The sequence below is a fragment of the Nelumbo nucifera genome, chromosome 1 (genome assembly GCF_055504915.1).
Source record: "Nelumbo nucifera cultivar China Antique chromosome 1, China Antique-T2T, whole genome shotgun sequence".
Lineage (NCBI taxonomy): Eukaryota > Viridiplantae > Streptophyta > Magnoliopsida > Proteales > Nelumbonaceae > Nelumbo > Nelumbo nucifera.
Window position 1 is genome coordinate 5495056 of NC_142649.1, and position 22410 is coordinate 5517465.

General features: G+C 41.5%; 1 protein-coding gene across 1 annotated transcript; it reads right to left on the bottom strand.

Annotated features, from left to right (window-relative positions):
- Positions 1-5989: 5989 nt before the first annotated feature.
- LOC148802859 (uncharacterized) lies at positions 5990-11238 on the bottom strand. Its single transcript, XM_088896468.1, has 3 exons — positions 11173-11238; positions 6599-7189; positions 5990-6235 (listed from the first exon to the last, which is right to left on the bottom strand). The coding sequence occupies exons 1-3, from the start codon at positions 11236-11238 to the stop codon at positions 5990-5992; spliced, it is 903 nt and encodes a 300-aa protein (XP_088752594.1).
- Between the last annotated feature and the right edge of the window lie 11172 nt (positions 11239-22410).

Below are 22410 nucleotides of genomic sequence, written 5' to 3' on the forward strand. Positions count from 1 at the left end.
TGCGGTGAGACAAGTTCATAGGAGCGGGAGGCTCCCACGTCCGTTGGTTCTACGTCGATCTGAACCGTTGCTTTGAGCGTCATTTCGACTTCCGAGGGCCTACGCTAAGGGGCTCCCGCGTCCATTGGATCTGCGTTGATCTGAACCGTTGCTTTGGGTGTCATTTCGTCTTTCGAGGGCCTGCGCTAGGTGGCACATCACAGTTGAAAGGTGGGAGCGGTTTGATTTTAGCCGTTGGATTTAGAGAGATCCAAGTTGTTCATTTTCCTTTAAATAGGGGCCCTAGCGGCCTTTCTTCTCCATTTGGACTTAGATGCCCTTGCTCTCAAGTGAACACAACTCCCTAACTCCCAAGTCTCCATAACTACTTTGCCTCTTTCTTTCTTCAGGACACCCCATCCTTTTTAGGTAATATCAAAATGTCATTTTAAGACTCTAGTCCCAAGTGTCATGAATTCCCGAACATCTCAGGAGGGAGCTCTCCTGCAACCCCCTCTCCCTTATCTTCTATAGATTCTTTAGCTGTAGTCCCCCATCGACGGGAGGTAGCCGTTTTGAGGGAGAGGCTAACCTCGGGGGGTGCCGAAGGCAGTCGTTGGGGATATGACTCTCCCCATGAAAGCGCCGCCTCTGCATTGCCAAGGGAGCCTGAGGGATCTCCTCTCTCCGAGGATGATGCCACGGAACTCATCGTCGGAGCAGTAAGAGGAGTGCTGCCCGAAGGGTGGCTGATGTTGGCATCCCACATTCGGAGTTTGACAGCTCCTTGGATGTGTGCCAGGTCAAATCCCTGGCGAAGAGGTTCCATATATCTCAGTCCTACCAGCATTTTTTAGAGTCTGGCCTTAGGTTTCCCCTCCCAACCTTGATTTCTGAGCTGTTGGAGTGGTACAACATCACTATCATCTAGCTCGTACCGAACGCCCTCAGGACCATTGTGGTTATGATGGTGTGGGCTCGGCTCAGGGGCATGGAGTTGACGTTGAGACTATTCCGTGCCAAGTTCGTGCCGAGGAAGCATGCTTCCGAGGCTGGCATGTACTACTTCCATATGAGGAGGGGGAAGCTAGTGCACAGCCTTTCTTCCATTCACGGGTGGAAGGACAAGTTCTTCTATGTCTCCTGCCCCGAGGACTGGCGCTTCAAGTCCGACTGGGGGGAGGCCCGCATCGTCATTGAGAGATGTCCCCCACTGCTCCATGACGACGAGGCTACAGCAGTAGCTCATCTACATGTGATGGGGACATTCCAGGCAAAGCCGTTGGTGAAGGAGGAGGTCCCCCTAGTCTTCGCTAGGATTAGCCCAGCCCCCCTCGGTAGGAAAGGTTTTGTAGTTAGTGCATCTTCCACGTTCTTTTCTTTTTCTTTTTGTTGATGTGCTAACCACTTTCTTTTGTTGTTTCGTAGAAGTGCCAATGGACATCAAGGAGCGATTGCTGGCGAAGGCCCGGGCAAAGTAGGCCGGTGGACAGACGCTAAAGAGGCCCGACGACGAGGTTGCCCCTGCCTCGGGAAAGAGGGGGGATTCACAAGTACCCTCCAAGGGGAAGTAGACTGTGGTGGCGCTGAAGAAGCCCACCGCTGGGGGAGAAGTTCCTAAGAAGCCCACCACTCGGGAAGAGGCGCCGAAAAGGCCCACGGAGGGGTCGAGGCAGGAAAGAAGAGGTTTGTCGTAGACGCGCCGAGGGAGGAGGTGGTAGAAGCTTGCCAACACAAATTGGCAGGCCGAGGAGGTGGTGCGAAGGTCCGCACCCGTCTGGGCCTTCGTCAGCCCCCCCCCCCCATCAGTACAGGGTGCCTCCGAGAGGACCGAAGGGGCTGGCAAAACTTTCCGCCCTCAATGGCAGCTCCAAGAGGGGGACTCCATCCGCAACGAGGGAGTCAGCGAGGAGCTAGTCAGCAGATCCATTCTACCAAGGGATCGCTACCGCCTTCTGCAAAGCGACCCCAAGTTTATTTACGACGAGGGCCTGTACCACTTGACCGAAGTAAGATGTTCTTCAATGTTTCACCGTGTATATGTTTATTTTATTTATTTTTTGTTTTCGTTGATCAGTTTTGTGGCAGGCTTGTCTACACTTTGTCGACTTGAGGGACCAAACGAGGTTGGCCATGGGCCGCGTCGACAAGGCCGAGAAGGAGAAGAAGGTTGCGCAGGAGAAGCTCCAGAAGGTAACCGCCACCACCAAGGAGAAGCACCAGAAGTTCCGCAAGGCGCTTCTGGACGAACAATCGCTTCGGGACCACCTTAAAGTTCACCTATAGGAGGCACGGCAAGGGCTCTCCAAAGAGCAAGTGGAGCAGGTAAGGCTGGAGAGTATCGTCATGGAGGCAAAGAGATGAGCTACCGAGGTCGAGAAGAGGGCTGTCAAAGCCCTAAAGAGAGCTGCCGAGGGGGAGGCGAAAGCTGCCGAAGCTAGGGCTTCGGCGGAGAAGTCAAAGAAGGCAGCGACTAAGGCAGTGGAGACGTACAAGAAGTCTTCCGACTACCTAGACGCATTGAAGGAGTATTCTTCATCGTCTTACCTCGACGGCATAGAGGACACTAAGAAGGCACTCCTACTGGTGCTGCCAGCTTTTGACATTGAGGGACTGCAAGTGATCCCCGATGCTCCTACCAAGGCTCCCCCGACTGAAAGCATTGTTCCCCCTCTGGCCCATGATGAGGCGTAGGCACAGACTTCCCTCATTGTCACCGAACTCACCAGGAGGTCCTCGTGGACCAGGCCTTGCACCAGGACCCATAAACAATGGTTGGTACTCAAGCGGGGCTCCTCCCTTCTTATTTTGTTTTGTTGCTATAATAGTTTTGTTGTTTTTTTAGCACAATACAAAATTTTGTAAAAGCTATACAAGATCAAAGTTGAATAGTGAATGAAGTGAATGAAGCTATTTTTTGTGTACAATGTGTTTTGTGTATGTTGTTTCTTTCCTTCTCTCTTTTCTCTTTCTTTTTTTTTTTGTATGTGAGAGGTCCTTGCCCCTCCGAAAGGCTTTAACCACGATACACAAGGCACATACGATTCAGCCATACCATTCGTTTATTTGCAGGCTCATCTCGACTGGATATTGGGAGCCGAGGCAGAGTCATACGCTCGAGGCAGAGCTCGCTTGGCCTTGAATCCCGTGCTATCATAGGCGAGGCCAAAGAGACCTGTCATTTTGGTTGAGGTTCGGGGCCGAAGTATACCGCCGAGGTACTTGGGTGGATGAAGAGATACAGCGGGGTGCTACTCCCTTGACTCATTCTTACCAAGTGTTCTCTCGGGGGAGGCCGAGGTGTCCCACCGGCGAAGCCAGGGGCTCTGCCTCGTTGTTTTCCTTGCGCTAAGTGCAAATGGCCGAGGGGGTCACCACATTTCGAGGTGAGAAGGTGATGAGGTGAATTGAAGAGGAACTTTGCTTCATTCATTCATTACTTTCATCAAAAAATTACATTTATCTGTAATACATCCGGAGGTTCTCTGAGTTCCACGTCCGAGGGAAGGGTCTTCCATCTAAGTTTTCCAGTCGAAATGTGTCGGGGCCAAGAGCCTTCTTGAGTTGTAGTAGCGGGCCATTACATTTATTTGTAGTGTCTTTCTTTCACTCTGGAGTTGTAGTAGCGAGCCACTCGTTGCTGATAGGCAATCTATGCTTGCTCTCAGGCTTCTTCCAATAGGTCTAAGTTTGCTCTGAGCACCTTATCATTCTCGTCCTCGGTATACCCTTGGACCTGAAGCGTTGGTTGGTCAATCTCCACTAGGATCACTGCTTCCGTGTTGTAGGTCAGGTCGCAAGGGGTTTCTCCCATCATTGTCCGAGGTGTGGTTCAGTACGCTCAAAGGACGCTTGGTAGTTCGTCGACCCATAGGCCTTTAGCTCTATCCAACCTAGTCTTTAGCCCATTCAGGATGGTTCTATTTGTGACCTCGGCCAGGCCGTTTGTTTGGGGGTACCCCACCAAAGTGTATTGTTGCCTGATGCCGTGGGAGGTACACCATTCCTGAAATTTAGCGTCACCGAACTGCATTTTGTTGTCTGTGACCAGCATGTGTGGTCAGTCGAAGCGACAAATAATGTTATTCCAAAAGAAGCATTGAATTGCCTGCACAGTGATAGTGGCTAGGGGTTCAACTTCCACCCATTTAGTAAAGTAATCCACAGCAACGACGAGGGACTTCCTGCCTCCTGTAGCTTGAGGGAAGGAGCCGAGGAGGTTTATCCCCCACTCGGTGAAGGGCTAGGGGCTGCTGAGGGCCAATAGGGTGGTCGCTGGTTGATGGCAGAGGTTGGCGTGTCTCTAAGACTGATCACATTTCCACACTAGCTCGGTCGCATCCTTGTGAAGTGTTGGCCAAAAGTACCCTTGCCTTAAGGTTTTCTGGGCTAGGGTCCGGCACTGAGGTGATTGCCGCAGATGCCTTCATGAATTTCCCAAAGCATGTTCTCGCCCTCCTCACTTCGGAGGCATTGGAGGTAAGGCAAGGTGAAGGACCTCCTATACAACTTTCCTTCTAGCAAAGTGTAGTGAGTTGCCTATCGTCGGAGTTTCCAGGCATCGTTCCTGTAATCGGGTAGCCTTTATATCTGTAGGAAATCGACGATAGGATCTATCCAAGGCGGTTCGGATTCTACAGTTAGGATTTGGATCTTCACTATGGAGGGTCGGGCTAGTCTTTCCACGTGCACAGTGTGGCCGAGGGCCGCATCCAAGGTGCTCGCCAATTTGGAGAGGGCATCAGCTCGGGAGTTCTCAACTCGCGGGACTTGCTATAGAGAAAAGCATTGGAAGTGGTGGGATAACTCTTGGACTTTGGTGAGGTACTTAGCCATGCTTTATTCTCTGGCCTTGTACTCACCGTTGCTTTGGTTCACCACCAGCTGCGAGTCGCCAAGGACTTCGACGTGCTTGGAGCCGAGGTCTCGGTTGAGCTGTAACTCGGCCAAGAGGGCTTCGTACTCAGCTTCATTATTGGATGCGGGAAACTCAAATCTCAATACATACTCTATGACAACATTGTCAGGGGTGAGGAGAATGAGCCCGAACCACTCCCTTTAGCGTTGGATGAACCATCAACGAAAAGTTTCTACGCGGGGGGACCCCCTCGGCCGGTCGTGCTTCTTCTGGCTCATCTTCGTGAGGCTGGTCGAGGGGCCTACTGAAAGTGCTTTCTGCTACGAAGTCAGCCAAGGCTTAAGCTTAGATCGTGGGCCTCAACTGGTACTGTATGTAAAACTTCGTCAGTTCTATTGCCCACTTAATCAGGCATCCCAAAGTCTCTGGCTTGGTGAGGACAGCCCTAAGGGGCTGATTTGTCAAGACCACTATGAAGTGGTAAGGGAAATACGGCCTGAGCTTTCTAACCGAGGTGACGAAGGTTAAGCTAGCTTCTCCACTTCGGGGTACCGGCTCTCAACGTCGCTGAGGACTTTACTAACATAGTACACGGGTCTCTAAACTCCGTCATCTTTCACCAGAAACGAGCTGACGGCCTCGTCTCTGGCTGATAGGTACAAATACAGGGTTTCTCCTGACACCGACCGAGTGAGAAGCATGAGTGAGGTGAGGTACAGTTTAAGCTCGTCGAAGGCACGCTGGCACTCCTCCGTCCACTAGAAATCTTTTAGCTTTTTGATGGCATGGAAGAAGGGAAGGCAGTGGTCTGCTAACTTCGACATGAAGCGGTTGATGGTGGCTATTCTATCGGTGAGCCTCTGAGTTTCCTTCACTGACCGAGGGGGTGACATGTCTAGTATGGCATGTACCTTGCTTGGGTTGGCTTCGATGCCCCTTTGAGTGACGACAAAGCCTTAGAATTTTCCCGAGGTAACCACGAAGAAGCACTTGCTCGGATTGAGCTTCATGTTAAACTTATGCAGAGTAACAAAGGTCTCGGCCAAGTCCGATGTGCACTTCGGCCTTTAGGCTCTTCACCACCATGTCTTCCACATAGGCTTCGATGTTCTTTCCCATTTGATTCTTTAAAATCTTGTCGACGATGCGCTACTAAGTGGCCCCAGCATTCTTAAGGCCGAACGGCATCACTTTGTAGCAATACGTGTCATTCTTAGTGATGAAAGATGTCTTCTCCTCATCATCAGGGTGCATCTGGATCTGGTTGTACCCGGAGAAGGCATCCATGAAGCTGAGTAGTTCATACCCTGCAGTGGCGTCGATGAGGTGGTCTATCATCGGCAAAGGAAAATTGTCCTTCGGGTAGGCTCGGTTAAGGTCTGTGAAGTCAATACAGATCTGCAATTTTCCATTAGCTTTCCTTACCAAAACCACATTAGACAACCAGTTAGAGCAATGTACCTTACGGATGAAGTCGGCATCGAGTAGCTTATCAACTTCCTCTCCTATAGCCTTCCATCATTCCGATGCAAAGTTCATCTTCTTTTGTCGGACAGGCTTAGAGCCCGGATCCACCGAAGGGTCAATTTCGAGCATGTCAGCGGCAGACCAAGCAAAGACGTTGGCGTTAGTTCTGAGGAAACTTACCAATTCAGATAGGTGTTCACGGGGGAGGTTGGACCCGACACAAACTGTCCTCTCTAGGGCTGACTCATCATGGGGAATCGAGACGAGGTCCTTGGTTGGTTGGCCTCGACTCACTAGTTCTTCCCAGGGGTCAAGACCCTCCAGTGATAAGCCCTCCATATTTTTTCCTTTTAGCGCCGTCACGTAGCATTGGCGGGTGATTTGTTGATTCCCATGAACGACTCTGACATCGTGCTTGGTGGGAAACTCAAGGGCCAAGTGATAAGAGGACATGGCTGCTCCTAGTGCATGAAGGGTTGGTCTTTCCATTATTGTGTTGTAGGGAGAGACAACCTTCACCACTAGGAACTCATGCATCCAAGTCACCTGGTGTGGTGTTGTTCCCACCATGATGGGTAGGGTAATCTTTCCTTCCGGCCTGGTGATGCTGCTAGAGAAGCCGACGAGAGGAGCTTTAGCTGGCTGGAGCCTCTCTAGCGTGAGCTTCATTCTCTCATAGGTGTCATAGAAAATGATGTCGGCTGACGAGCCATTATCCACTAAAATCTTCTTCACCATAAAATTGGAGATGATGGTTGCGACCACGAAGGCGTCGTCATGGGGGACAGTAACCCCCTCTAAGTCCTCGTTGGTGAAGACGAGGGCATGTGGACATCTCAGCCTCAGTGAAGTGTACGGGTATTTCTGCTTCTTCGGGGCAGGCTCCTGGATGTTGAGTTGCCTGGCATAGGCTTTTCGAGCCTAAGTCAAGGCTCCACCTGAGGCCATGGCCACGGCGATGATGCCTGCCACTTGTCGGTGTTGTTGCTGCTGCTGTTACTGGGATGACGATGCGCCAACCTCTCCTCCGACGACCTGCTTGAGGTGTCCACGACGATTGAGGGACTCTATTTCATTCTTTATATCGTAGCAATACTTCGTAGGGCTCTCCATTTGGGGTTCCGCTTCAACTTTGTTGGCCACTTCACGAACTTCTCTTCCCCTATTGCATCAGAATTTGGGTGCGGGTGGAGTTGAGTGGCGTGTAGTCCCAGTAGGCCAGGGTGGCGGGCTTCTTGTTGTGTTTGTCGCCATTGTTGCCAGGGTGGTGTTGGTCTCCACTTTTCCTCTTCTTCTCCGGGGGCCCATCGTGGTGCTCGACTGCCCTTTCTTGGTTGTCCCCAGCCGAAGCCTCTTTGACCATGATGTATTTCTAGGCCTTCTTGAGGAATTCGAGTTTGGTCTTCGACGAGGTCATGGCAACCGAGCACTTGAGAGCCGAGCTGGGGCGGAGTCCGTTGATGGCCGCATGAATGGAGACCATAGGGTCGAGGTCTCGAACTTCAAGCTCTTCTTTCTTGAAGCGGTCGATGTAAGACCGCAATCTTTCACCCGACTCCTGTTTGAGCAACATCAGAGAGACTACACTCTTCTGGCATTGCCTGCTATTGATGAAGTGGGTGAGGAACAGTTTTGTAAATTGCTCCCAGAAGGCAAGCGGCACCCCTGAAGGTATCCTGGAAGGTCCGGCACGTCAAGGCGTCGAAATAGTCATACAGTATCATGAGCGCTCTGAAACCCTATAGGTGGTCACCGGGGTCAGTGCTTCTGTTATACGTTTCCAATGTGGGAGCCTTGAAGTGTGGGGGGAGAGGCTCCGAGATGATTTCCTTGATGAATGCATCCATGCGACCGATGGAGTTGTTATGACTAGTTGAGGCATCGGCTCGGCTCTCCTTAACCTGGCAGAGCTCCTCCTTGACGGCCCCAATCTTGGCTTGCAACTCGGCGATCCTTGGGTCGGCACGGGCATGGGCCCTGCTCTTGTCTTCGCGGACCCGATGAGTGTCGACTCGGACTCCTGAATACTTCAAGACAGAGTCGCGTGCTCCTCTATGGGCGCGACGGTCATTTAGAACGTCCTTGAGGTCTGAGACGGGAGGTGGAGTGGAATGGTGTCGGCTCTTGCCTCGGGAGCAGACTCTAGGGCAGTTGAACTGCCTACCATCGTCCTAGGAAGCCTCCCTACGATGGCGGTGGGGTTGCTCCGAAGATTGATGATTGTCTTTGGATTGAGCGGGTGCACTCTCCCTTCGACTCATAGGATAAACATTCCTTCGAGGTGAGTCCGGGAGGCGGTTATTGCCCGATTCTAATGTTGTAGTCAAGGGCCGATATCTCGATGTTCTCACACTGGCCCTGATCCTCTGACACCCCAGCGAAGCGATCGCCTTGAGAGGGACCTCCTACTCAGGGGCAGACTTCTTCCATTCATTGGGCGAGGCGGTCCAAACGATCAAGAACGGCCTAAAACTATTCTTAGGTAACCAGGCTCAGAGAGTTCCTAGCTCTACTCACCATAGCTTATGAGCTTATAGGGATTTTGGATCTTAGAGTGTTATTATTGTTTATCTTGAAGTGGGGGACGTCTTAGCAACCACTTTCCCACGGACGACACCAATTGTTGTCGCGCGGTTTGGCCGAGGGCAACAAGGTAAATCTACTCTTCAATTTTCGAGCGTTATCCGAGGACCCCAAGCCTCTGGAAGAGATTGATCGAAGACGAGAGCAACAAACCAAGGTGAAGTACTACTTTTGAAGACTATGGTAGCCGAGGACTACTAGTCAATGTGAGGTCCTTGGCGGCCTGAGATACTACAAGACAGGGAGTGTTAGAGGCCTCAGGGTGGACACCCGAGGCGGAGGCTCCGACGCTCAAGTTAGTACAAGGTGTGAAGTCGGGGAGAGTGTGAGAGTGCTCCTAGAAAGAGTCCTTAGATGCACCAGATCTCCCAGCTTCAATGCTAGGTAGACAATGTAGGTGTAGGAAGTAAATGAGTGAGTAAATGTTGGAGTTACTTTGTTCCAACCCCTTTTCAGGGGCAGTTACCTCTTATTTATACTCGAGTGTGTTGGTGGTAGGTAGAGATGAACGCCTCAAATGAGAGCTGTACGAGATAAGGCTGCAGGCCCTGGCGGTACGATTGATAGTTATGTTATTGGCTCCGTACGAAGGCAGCAGGGCTCAAGCCTACTGTGGCTGACGTTAGCAGGCATTAGTGGGCTGGGCTTTCTAGCCCTATGTGGGTTGGGCCAAGCTAATCCACATCAGACACTGTTCATTATCTTTTAACCAAATGGTTGAAGTGTTTGAGATTTTAGATTAATGAAGCCATTATCTTCTACCTTTTGATGGTAGGTCATTCTCTAACAAAACGGGAAGAATTTTCCCCTAAATAACCACCGAAATCTTACCCTCTTCAATTCATGAGAATGCTAATGTGCCTGAGGTACTAAATTATAGATTTTCGGGTTCTGAGATGGAGAAGTCCTATAAACTGAATTTCGCAACTTGGTAGATTAAAACTGAATTTTGCATCTTCATTTTAGAATCTAAACCCTAAAAATGTGACATTTATCTTGCAATTCACTTCAAACTTGACCCTAAAAGTCCTAAATTTAATGAATGTGGTCAATACAAATTTCCGTTATCAGTTTGTACGTTTGCCCTTCCGTTTCCATCTTCATGTTTGGGAAGTTGGGTTTCTAGGGTCAGGTGTTTGAGGCTTCAGGTTTCTGCATGGAGTGCAAAAAAGAAGCAGTTTTTTAGAGGCAAGGAAATAGTAGAGAAGCGATTTGCTGTGGAAGACTTTGCAAGTGCCAAGAAATATGCAGTTAAGGCCCAAAAATTGTATCCAGAATTGGATGGCATCTCTCAAATGCTGGCCACGTTTGATTTTTATGTTGCTTTGGAATCAATGGGGAAATTGATTTCTATGTTGTTCCTGGATTGAATCTATTTGCAGATGAAGATGCAATTACGAAACTGACATTGATGCTTCACCCTAACAAGAATAAACTGTGTGCCGATGGAGCATTCAAGCTTGTATCAGTTGTATCTGAAGCGTGGACTCTCTTATCAAATAGTGGTAAAAGATCCTCTTATAGCAAATGTCATCAAGACAAACTGTTGCAGTTCAGAAGCCCATAGCCAATGGCTTCCATAACTGTACTAAAACTTCATCTCATGGCCAGCCCAAGCCTCAAACTTTCTAGACTGCTTCTCTACTTCATGCAAAATACAATATGAAAACCTCTGCAAGTACATAAACAACAAACTCTCTTGTAAAAATTGTCGGAGAACCTTTGTGGTTATAGAAACAAGGAAAGCCCCCACCAATGGTTTTAATGACAGTACTACCGCTCCAACCCCAATTCCAGTAATGCAGGTCTCAATACCTTAACCGGTTCAGTCTCAAGGTAAAAGACAATGAACTGTGTATTCTTTTGAAGGGTAATTTTGACATTTTCAATAACATAATTGACAACCAGTTAACGGTAAGGACCAAGTTAACAACTTTTTGAAAGTATAGGTACTGTAGTGATACGTTTGAAAGTTCGGGTACTAACTTGACACTACCCCAAAGTTCAGGGTACTAAAGTGGAATTTCCTTTCTTTTTGTTTTTATAAGGCAAATTTCTTGAGGTACCCCTATGGTTTAAGCTAATTAACTAACTCGCTGTTTACATATTATCTTAAAAAACTTTTAAGTTTTCTAATAATTGTCTAAAACCTCCATTTCGATTAACTTTCCGTCACACTCGGCTCACATGTGACATCACACAATTGATATATTTTTTAAAATTCCTAGAATACTCCACTTCATCTAAGTCATCATCTTCGTCTTCAACTCCATCTCTGCCTCTACCTTTGTCTCTGACTTCGTCTCCAACTCCATCTCTGCCTTCATCTCCATCTCCAACTTTGACTCCATTTCTCCAACTATGCTTTCTATTTATAGGAAAAAGTGCTTAAAATGTTGCCTAATCCGTGATATTCTTAACATCGTTGCATTGCCAACTGATGGAAGAGGGGACAAAAAGGAACTAACCAAGGAAAACATTAAGGATCTTTCATTCTCTATTGGAACCATAAGCCTTAGAGTGACCAAGAGCAAACCAAAGAGTGGTGAGGTGATTAGGGTATTGGAGAGCAGTGAGTAGACCTCTTCATGGGTCGATGCAGGCTTTTACTCTTCGTAAATAGGATTTTATTAGGCCCGAGACTAAGCCCGGCCCGACCAACGTGCTTACAACTTGGGCCCAAGCCCGACCCGACCAACGGGCCTACAACTTGGACCTGAGCTTGGCCCTAATAAAAAGCCCGACCTAACAGAAAGATGGCTTGTTTCCCTTTTTATTAAAGAATGCATTGTTCTTTTTTTTATGTTTTAAAGAACACGTTTTAAAGCACCGTTTTACAATCTTAAATCATAAAATTATTCAAATGGACATAATCCATTTTAATTCCTATAAAGAATCCATTTTAATTTCATTTTTTTTTCTTACATGCAAGTGAATCAACAACCTTCTTTAAGGTTGTTTAATATGTTCCCTGTTGTTTGGTTGTTTCTATACAACCAAGGCAAACCTGAAACAAAACACATGATAATCCATTTTAACTTCTACCAAGAATCCATTTTTTTCTTACAATCAAGTGAATCAACAACCTTCTTTAATGTTGTTTAATATGTTCCCTATTGTTTGGTTGTTTCTATACAACCAAGGCAAACCTGAAATAAAACACATGATAATCCATTTTAACTCCTACAAAGAATCCATCTTAATTCCATTTTTTCTTACAATCAAGTGAATCAACAACCTTCTTAAAGTTGTTTAATATGTTCCCTGTTGTTTGGTTGTTTTTATACAACCAAGGCAAACCTGAAAACACAACACATGAGAAAAAGAAAACTAGAAAATAAAAACACACGAGACAAATTCATATAGCTTCATATTCCTACAAATAGCATAACACACTAAAACTAAATTCATATAATTCCATGTTCCTCCAAAATCATTAAAAAAAAAATTGAATAAGATAAACAAAATGCATAAAACATGTTCTCCATCCATTCTTGAATTCACCAACAAGATGGAATAATTCAACTCTCAAGTTCCAAACCATCCTAAAAAAGAAAATAAAATACCACTTCATTGCTCATATCAAACAAAACATGTTTTAGCCATCTCCATTCATTCTTGAATTCACCAATAAGATTGAACATTCCGACCTCCAAGCCATCCTACAAAAGAAAATAAGAGACAAATTCATTACCCATATCACATATGTAATTTGCTATCATGTCAAATGATAAATAAATAACGGAAAGATATGTTATTATAATACTTAAAACATATCATCAAGTTCAGCAATTTCATTATCATCATCACTACTATTTGATCATTCACCCTCTTCTAACAAACTTGAAGATCCTGAAGAAGCCCCTAACAAGCTTGATCCCCTGCATACAATTGGAAAAACTATTAGAAAAAATTCAATGAAGTGTTGAATCATATATTTTAATAGACAATAAATAAAAAAATTACCTAAATTTTTAAGACAAGCCAAAGCTTAAACTATCTTGGATTTAAGTAAACTTCTCCAAGTATTGATCACCTTTTTTCCAATGCTAAATGCAGATTCAGATGCAACTGTGGAAATAGGAATAACCAAAATATCTCGAGCCATTGATGCCAACTTAGGATACCTAAGTGAACTCTTACTCTAATACTCCAAAACATCAACATTTGCTTTGATATCAAGGTTTTGTTCCTCCAAGTAAAAGTCCAACTGAGTTTTTTCACTTTGAATCTTTTTTAGAATTAAAAAATTGCTCATAATCCTCAAACTCGTCACGATCATCATTTATTTCATTCATGTCAAACTGACTAGAAGATCCAATAAAGGAGGTCGAGGAAAATATTTCTTTGGATTCATCAAACAAATCATGGAGAGTTCTAATTATAGCATTAACATTCTCCTCGACTTCATTACCATAAAGTTTATTAAAACAACACTCCACTAACCTAATCTTGCAATGATGATCTAATACAGTAGCACAAGACAAAATTATACTATATTCCGCCCAATATTTATCAAATTTCTCCTTCATATTTCTAACTATGTCAATCATAAAATTCTGAGATTCCTTACTCATTGCCATTAAATGTCTATGAATCATCCACACTCTCTTGAAGTAAATGTTTGAAGTAGGGTACTTAGTGGCAAAAAATAGACAAGTAACATCATAAAAAACCTTTAAGAATTTGTAAGGCTTATCCACCTTTCTCTATTCTTATTCTGAAAGCATAAACATTTTAAGTATTATCCCTTTGCCCCCAATGTTGTAAGACTTGCTTACAATAAATGGCATGTTTAAAAATCAAATAAGTTGAATTTCATCTCACACATATATCTAACCTCAACCTTCTAGTTGTGTTTAAGTGAAAACTTTTTTTAGCAAGTTCATAAAACCTATGCTTTCGAACAACTAATTTCTTTATATTTTTCATACCACCACGAATCTTATGAACAACATCATCAACAATGTTCAAACCAGCTTGCACAATAAGATTCAAAATATGGCTACAACAAAGAACTTTGAAAAAATCACCACCACGCACCAAATATTTATGTATTGAAGATCTCAATTCCAAAGAGTTAGCCATCACATGACTATGACTAAACATTATTTAATGTGATGCTAAAAATTTTCTGGTCAATACTCCATTCACTTAGGCTCCTTTTGGTTTGTAGAAGATTTGGGTAGGATGGGATGGGATGGGAAAGTGTAACAATTTAAACTTCCATTATTTGGTTTTAGATATGAGAAAATAAATGGGAAAAGCACTATGACAAAGAAGAGAGGAGAGAGGGAGGAAGGGGAGGTAGCAGATCTAGGTTCGAAAGGGGAGGTAGAAGAAGAATTATCTAGGTTCAAAAAGGGAAGGTAGCAGATTCGGGTTCAGGAGAGCCGCCACCGTTGCTTTGCTTCTAAGTTCGAATAGAGGTAGCATATCTACGTTCGAAAGCCACCATAGCTGCTCTGCTTCTAAGTTCAAACTGAGGTAGCAGATCTAGGTTCGAAAGCGCCGTCGTTGCTCTACTTCTAGGTTCGAACGGAGGTAGTAGATTTGGGCTTTAAAGTTGCCATTGCTGCTCTGCTCTGCTTCTGTGTTTGAACGGAGGTAGTAGATCTGGATTCGAAAGGGGAGGTAGAAGAAGAAAGATTTGAGTTCGAAAATGGGTGGTAGTAGATCTGGGTTCAGGAGAGCCGCTGCCACTGCTCTGCTTCTAAGTTCGAAAGGAGGTAGCAGATCTGGGTTCGAAAGTCATTGCCGCTGCTCTGCTTCTAGGTTCGAACGAAGGTATCATATATGGATTCAAAAGCCACCGCCATTGATCTGCGTTGCTTCTGTAATAGTGATTTTTCAAAATTTTCCACTAGGGTCGCACGGTTTTGGTGTGATCCCGGATCCTTGATTTTGGGATGCCACATGGCCACCTCATCTGCTAAAGATTGTCCATCAAAAGAATGTGCCAAAGTTTTAAAGCAAATAATTTTTTTTAACTTCCAATTGTTGTCAATCCAATGAGTAGTTATACACATGAATTCATCATCATTGTGCTTAGATCTCCAATTATTAGAAGTTAAACAAATTCGACCAAGTGTATTATACAAATCACTTTTTACACCCCTCTCTTTTTCACATAGCTAGACATGATATTTCTTTTGGCAGTATGCCTACTCACATTTTTAAATTTAGGATTTATAGATTGAATAAGGAATCTAAAACAATGTTCTTTAAGAGTAGTAAAAGGGTGTTTTCCACATACAAGAAAAACTGATAATGCCATACGAGACTCTTGTTGATCAAACTTGTAGTTTTTAAAAGAAGTACTTCCATCAGTGTTTGATTGAGTAGTTATTTTGTACTGTCTAATATCCTGAATTGTACGTGTAGTTATTTTGTACTGTAAATGACGCTTTAAGTGAGTAGTTCCCTTACTTGACTTACATTTTAAGATCTTTTTGCAGTGCTTACATCGTGTCTATTCTGAATTAATCTTTTCCATTTCTTCCCACACCTTAGATGTCAGTCTTTTTTTACTGAAAATCTAGTCAAATTCTTGATAGTCATCATCTACTATATTTACTGCTACAGCCACACTTTCACTTGCCATTGACATGCTAGTAATTATTAAATATGAAATAACCTGCACAAATGTATTCCAATTTTATCTATAAGACAATAATATATTAAATAAAAAAAACTAAAAGAAAAATAGAGTCAATTTTATCTACTAAGAAATAGATGGGACCAAGTCAACAACATATCTAAGAGAAAAAGTGAAAAAAGTAGAAGAAAGAAAAAAGCAAAAAAAATATATCCATTTTTATGTATTAGATCAATCATGGAACAATTAACTAACTCAAATGGTATATAGACCAATTTTCTATAAAGAGATATTAGATAAATTAATTATTTTATTTACATTAAAAAAGAATATAAATTCTAAATTCAACATAAAGCTGGACGCCTATGCTAGGCATTCGGATCCAACTCCAATTTTATAGTTACATTATTTATATTTACCCTTATCCAAATTTGGATGCCAACAAATTGCAAAAAAGAAAAAGAAAAAGAAAAAAGGAAAACCAATCGCAGCATTACCAAAGCCAAATACAATGTTTTTTTCTTTAGGAATTAGGATAATCAAATATAGAGATTGAGTAGGTTGTTATTATGACCAAAGCCAAATAAAAAGAAAACCAAATACAACATTACCAAAGCTAGGGGTGTAAACAGGTCGAATTCAAATCAGATCAAGCAATATTCGAATTCGATTCGATATCCGACGGATCTTGAAAATCAATTTCCGAATTAGAATCTGATTAAATATTCGAATATCCAATTTGATTCGAATTCGAATTCGATAAATTAATTAATTATTTTAGATAATTAATAAATATAAAATAAATATTTTATTGATATAAAGTATATAAATATATACATTATTTATATAACTTAATTATATATAAATTATAAAATATTTTATATATTATGTATAAGAATTAAATAATCTGTTGAATTCGGATATTTATCGAATCGAATAAGGTCATATCTGAATCTGAATCAATTAGATATTCGAATTATCTGAATTCGATTCGATTATGTTGAATATCAAATTCGAAATCGAATTTTCGAATACCGCTGGCACCGCTAACCGAAGCCAATAATCAGTAGTTTCATCACTGTTGAAGGACAAACTAAGCATCAGGTTGCTTTTATGATTGCCTAACAAATCCCTAATAGCATAATATTACCATAATGCATCAGGATGTCTAGACTTGCCTGAAACTAGTATTTCAATAATTTATAGGATAAACAAATGGGAAAACAATAGCATACGGGCAAACAAAAGCACATAGGCTAATAGCATATATGTAAACAATAATTTCATAATAAAACAAAATGGTAAAGAGAAAGGACTCACCATCGGTGACAGTGTTCGTCGGTGCTGAGTTCGCGTCTAAGAGAGAGAGAGGACTCACCGCCGCCGCTGGTGCCTAAGTTCGCGTTTGAGATTCTAAGAGAGAAGGAGAAGTGAGAAAAGGAATGAGATAGATAGATAGATAGAGAGAGAGAGAGAGAGAGAGAGAGGGACTCACCGTCGATCTGCTGAAGTCCACTGGTTGCGCCGGTGAGTGTTCGCTGGTTCTGTCTGCCTAAGAGTGTGAGGTTGCGCTGATGAGTGTTCGACTACTAAGAAGAGAGAGCTGAGGTCCGACTAGAAAGAGATGAATGAGAAGAGAGGGGTTAGGATATTTAGGGTTTTTGGTTTAACCTAAAGGTTGGGCCGGGCTGGGCTATTTTGACAAATCCCGAGCTTGGCCCGAAATAAATTCGAGCCAGGCTTTTAGGCCTGAGGTCAAGCCTGTGGGCTCAAATCTGTGTTCAAGACCATCCGGGGGTTGGGCCGGCCCATTGGGCTACCGGCCCATGAACAGGTCTACTAGTGAGCAATTTGATTTGGGAGCAAAGACTCCTAAAGGCATGAAGATGTCTAAGGGATCTTCAAGCATGAAATTATCAACCCAATTTGGACCCCATATACTTTGCCCAGAAGATTGTCCAATCTTTTTTCCTTTATAGTTCCTAAGATCCAAAGTCCTCAAACATTGTACAGAACGAAAAGAAGTACTAGAAAGCTAAAACCTAATCCCCCTTACCAAAAAAGTTGAAAAACTGAAAATTTCCACTTTAACATTTTACACAATCTATATCTATACTACTTTAAAAAGTACGAATAGCCTCCATAATGTTTCTGGATTTTTTAGGACAAAATTTACCCCTCCATATTAAATATTGTTGATAAAAAAGAGGGCAAATAGGGTAATTGGTTATTGATATTAATTGACTTGAAATAGGTAATTTTAAGATATTCAATGCATTCACCTCCCTCTCATTAAATCCAACATTTAAGGTATTAACTTGCATTCACCATCATTGAATCATATATTTAGGGCATTTTTGTTTCTTCTCATCATTAAATTCTATTAACTAAATCCATATATTATAAACTAATAATTTTAATAACACAAAAACTTATACTTTTAAAATATACTTTGAAAAAAATGCTTTCGTCTAGGTGGTGGTAACATATTAAATCATTCTCAATCAAATGGAACAATCCATGTTGTCACAATTAAATAATAAAATTTAAAAATAGATAAAACGCAAAAAAATAGAAAAATTTTTAACATCACATATTCGGCATATTAAACAAAAATAAGTATGATATATGAGAATATTTTATTAATGATGGAAATGGAATATGAAATTTAAAACTTTTTGGAAATAAAACTATTTTCCTGTTTTCACTCATTAAATCTCATATCTAAGGTATATTCTCTCATTAAATCCTATATTCAAGATATATTTTTCTCATAATTAAATTCTACTATCCATAACATTAATTTTAATAGCATAAAATAAATATTTTTAAAAAGTAATTTAAAAATAAAACCATTGCCTTCCCTCCGGATGGTGGGTAAACAATTCTACCATATGGGGTCAAATGGGTTAACAAATAATATCACAATTAAATAATAAAATAAATTAAATATATAATACAAATAAAAATAAAAAGAATTGGGCATATATTTAATATTGTTATTCGGGTTATGGTTGAGCTGGCCCCGGACATCACGTGTCACCTCCGTGGCCATCCTATATCCTCGGCCACGTTACCTACGCGGCCCTACCTTATCTCCTCAGCCATGTCAGTACCGCGTGAAGTGGATAAGTGCAACTAAGACAAGAGATCATCGTATGGATGGGGACAACCCTAGAAGCCTCATCCGATTAGAACACAGACCTTCGTCTATAAAAAGGTATCTCCTGCTCAAGGTAAAGGATCCAACTCTTAACTCCTGTACTGTTATTCTGCTCGGACCAACACTCTTTTCCAACTGCTCAGCCCGACCACCCACTATTTTCTACTAACTTGAGCATCGGAGTATCTACCCGGGGATAACTCCTCGGGCCTCTCACAATTTCTTGATTTCAGGTCTTGGAACGCAGATTCATCCTTCCACCTCGGCTCTGCCCAGTTGGCAAGGACTATCTAACTGTGACCACGATTCCTGCACTACCTCGGATCAAGCAGCATCAATTGTATATTCATTATACTAAACAAAAACAAGTACAAAATGTAAGAAGTGTTTTTATTAATGTTGAAAATGAAATGCCAAATTTAAACAACCTATAAATGAAATGAAGTCATAGTCAAATAATAAACTTTTTAAAAATAAAAATACAAAGAATCACAAAAATAAAATAAATAAAGAAACATTTGGGGACGTATCTAATGTTATATATTTATAAAAAATAAAATATTAGGTACATATATAATATTATACATTCATTATGTTGAACAAAAATAAGTATTATACATAATAAATAATTTTATCAATGATGGAAATGTAATACAAAATTTAATGTCAACATAAAAATCAAACTATTTTCCTCTTCTGAGTGGTGGAATAGTGGTTTGGATCAAAGGGATTAATCGATGATATGATAGATAAATAGTTAATCTTTAAAAAATAAAAAAAGTACAAGTAATCAAAAGAATATATAAAAAGTTGTATATTAGTTATGTCAAACAAAAATTAAGTATGATAAGTAGAAATTATTTTTATAATGTAGATGAAATATATTACTTGAAATTAACCTGAAAGCAAAGCTATTTTCTTATTTAGATGGTGGGAAGTTGTCCAACTTTTAAAAGAAATTCACGATGTGAGAATTGAATAATAAATATTTAAAAAAAAATAGAACACAAAAAATCAAAAGTGTAGAATTTTGTCGAAAACATTTGGAAACATTTCTAATGTTCTATATTCATCATATTAAATAAACATATTTGTTAAAATAAAAAAATATTTTTATTTATGATAGAAATGGAATACAAAAAGATAATAATAATAATACTAATAATAATAATAATAATAAGTGTTATTATAATTTAAAATTCCCATGTGCAATGCACATGCACATTTACAACAAGTATTTAAGTTTAGTTTTAATCATATTGTTACTTTTGTTAATTTTCAATTTCTATCTTAACCATGATGTATCTAAAATTAAAGTAATTAATATGAACAAAAATTCTCACGTGCAACACACATGCTTAATTACTAATATGTCTATGTTATTCAAAACGTTATCAATTCTACCACAAAACAGTCACTGTAACATAAAAGACTACTAGATTCGAGCTAAAATTCCTAAAAAAGGGAAAAATAATAATCGAGAAAAAAGGAATAAGAAGGTAAATAACAAAACATACTAGAGAAAATACACGGGCTTTGAAATGACATCAAAGCAAGTTGTGTGCACTTTGGGTGAGAAATTCCTATCTGGAGTGGGCAACAAAATTTTCCCCAATTTTTTGGGTTTTTTAATTTTTATTTTTTTATCTAGGTAGAAATGTGTATGCTCTGATCACGGTACAAGACAAATCATTCAGTTTCCCTTCCATTGACCTAAGTTATTTATTCTCTGCTCCTGTGTTTCAAATTATTAATGTCATGTCGGATTTTTTTTAACCATTAAAATGAAAATACCCCCAAGTCTTATATATCCCATGATTCCACTCTCTCCTGCGAAACCCAAAGACCACGAGATCAGATTTGCTCCTCACAAACTGTGCCTCACACCAACCTCACAATGCATCCCAACTGTGCATTGGGAACGTATCCAAGTATGAGAGATGTTTTTAATGCACGCTACAATGTGCTGTGAGGTGCACTCTATGAAGAGAAAATCCGAATTCAAAATATCACTTTACCCCCCCCCCCCCAACAACCTCCTATTTTATTTTCCCCCTATGTTGTACTCCCTTGCCCTTAGCTTGTTTAAATCTCTTTCTTGAGTTATTGAGGCCTTTTGTAACTAGTATTTTTTATTTATCTATTTGTGTTTCTTTCTCATTCTCACTTCTTTGTGGTTTTTTTTGGTCTAGTTCAAGTGATAAGTTGTGGAGTTTCAAGTTAATTATGTTGAAAAGAAAGAAAAAAAATTGGAACATTTTGGCGTGATTAAAGTCGTGTTGTTGTTTGTAGTGAAGAATTTGGTTGTAAGATTTAAAAGGTTTTTTTGGTAGAAGATTTAAAAGGTTTAAGGTTGTTGGGGTTCAAATTTGTGGAACTATGTGTCAAAATCAGAGAGACCAGTTAGAACCAAGCCTATATGATCAAACAGATGGATTCATTTACAACAACCCGCTATCGGACCTCTTCTTTACATACGAGTGTCTGATTTTATTCAGGGTCAGGAGAGATACTAGGTGTCAACTTGGATCAATCAGAGGAGAAAGAGTTGAGAGTGAAAAGGGTGTCCTGTCTTGAACCACATGCCCAAAAATATTTAACTTATATACGAGAAAATACAATGTTATAGAAAGGACAGTTATGCCCTTATCTTACAAGAAATAATAAACCAAAAGATATTGTACATAAGTTACAACATAAAAGGGTGGTTCCAAGGGCCAAAAGAGGAAAGAAGATGTAAGAGATATAGATCAGTCTCTACACCCCTACCTCGACATCAGTTTGTCAACTAGAAATTGGTGGCGAGCACGGGTCATGGCCTTCATGAATATGTCAGCACGATATAGGGCAGAAGACATGTGCGGTAGAGATATGTGTCCAGTAGAAAACGGGTCTCTAATGAAGTGGCAGTCAACCTTTATATGTTTGGTGCGCTCATGAAAGACTGGGTTAGATGCAATCTTGATAGCACTCACATTGTCAGCATAAATAGGAACTGAGGATGATAAGGAGATTCCAAGATCATTAAGAATGGCTCTCAACCATATAATCTCACCATAGACAGATGACATAGCCCTATACTCAGCCTCGGTAGATGATTTGGAAACCTCGGTTGCTTCTTGCACTTCTAGGATATAAGAGAGTCACCAAGAAAGACACACCAACCACTAGTGGAGCGTCTAGTGTCTAGGCATCCTGCCCAATCAGCATCTACATGTGTAGATAAGCTAAGTGAAGGAGATGCAGGGAAGAAAATGCTATGTGAAAGTGTTCCACGAATGTATCTGATAATGCGAAGAACTGCAGTCATGTGCGGTTGTCGATGAGAAAAAACAAACTGGCTTACCACTTGAACCGCATAAGATATATCTGGATGTGTTTGTGTCATGGTGAGGTAGATCAGACTATCGACAAACTGTCGATAAAGAGTGGCATCTGCTAGGAGGTCCCCATCATCTTTTGAGAGGTCCATCACATACTTTCATTGATTAACAAAATACCCACGGGGAGAGTAAGTAACTTCTAGACCCAAGAAATAAGTGAGATGACCAAGGTCCTTCATCTTGAAAGACTGACTAAGTAACTATTTCAGAGAAGAAATATTTTAATTGTCATCACCGGTAATAAGAATGTCATCCACATAAAGGAGTAGTAATGTAATTCCTTGGGGACTCCTCAATATGAACAATGAATAATCTGAAGAGCTATGTATGAATCCTGCATATGTGATCACTGAACGAAATTTCTCAAACCAAGCCCTAG

What these genes read in the sequence shown, in the direction of transcription:
- LOC148802859 (XM_088896468.1), bottom strand. Translation starts at nt 11,238, where the DNA reads ATGGAGTCAAAGTTGGAGATGGAGATGAAGGCAGAGATGGAGTTGGAG. An exon ending in AGACGAAGTCAGAGACAAAG is followed by an intron (nt 7,190 to 11,172) that starts GTAGAGGCAGAG and finishes CTCAACATCCAG; the next exon opens with GAGCCTGCCCCGAAGAAGCA. An exon ending in TTGACCCCTGGGAAGAACTA is followed by an intron (nt 6,236 to 6,598) that starts GTGAGTCGAGGC and finishes GGAAAATTGCAG; the next exon opens with ATCTGTATTGACTTCACAGA.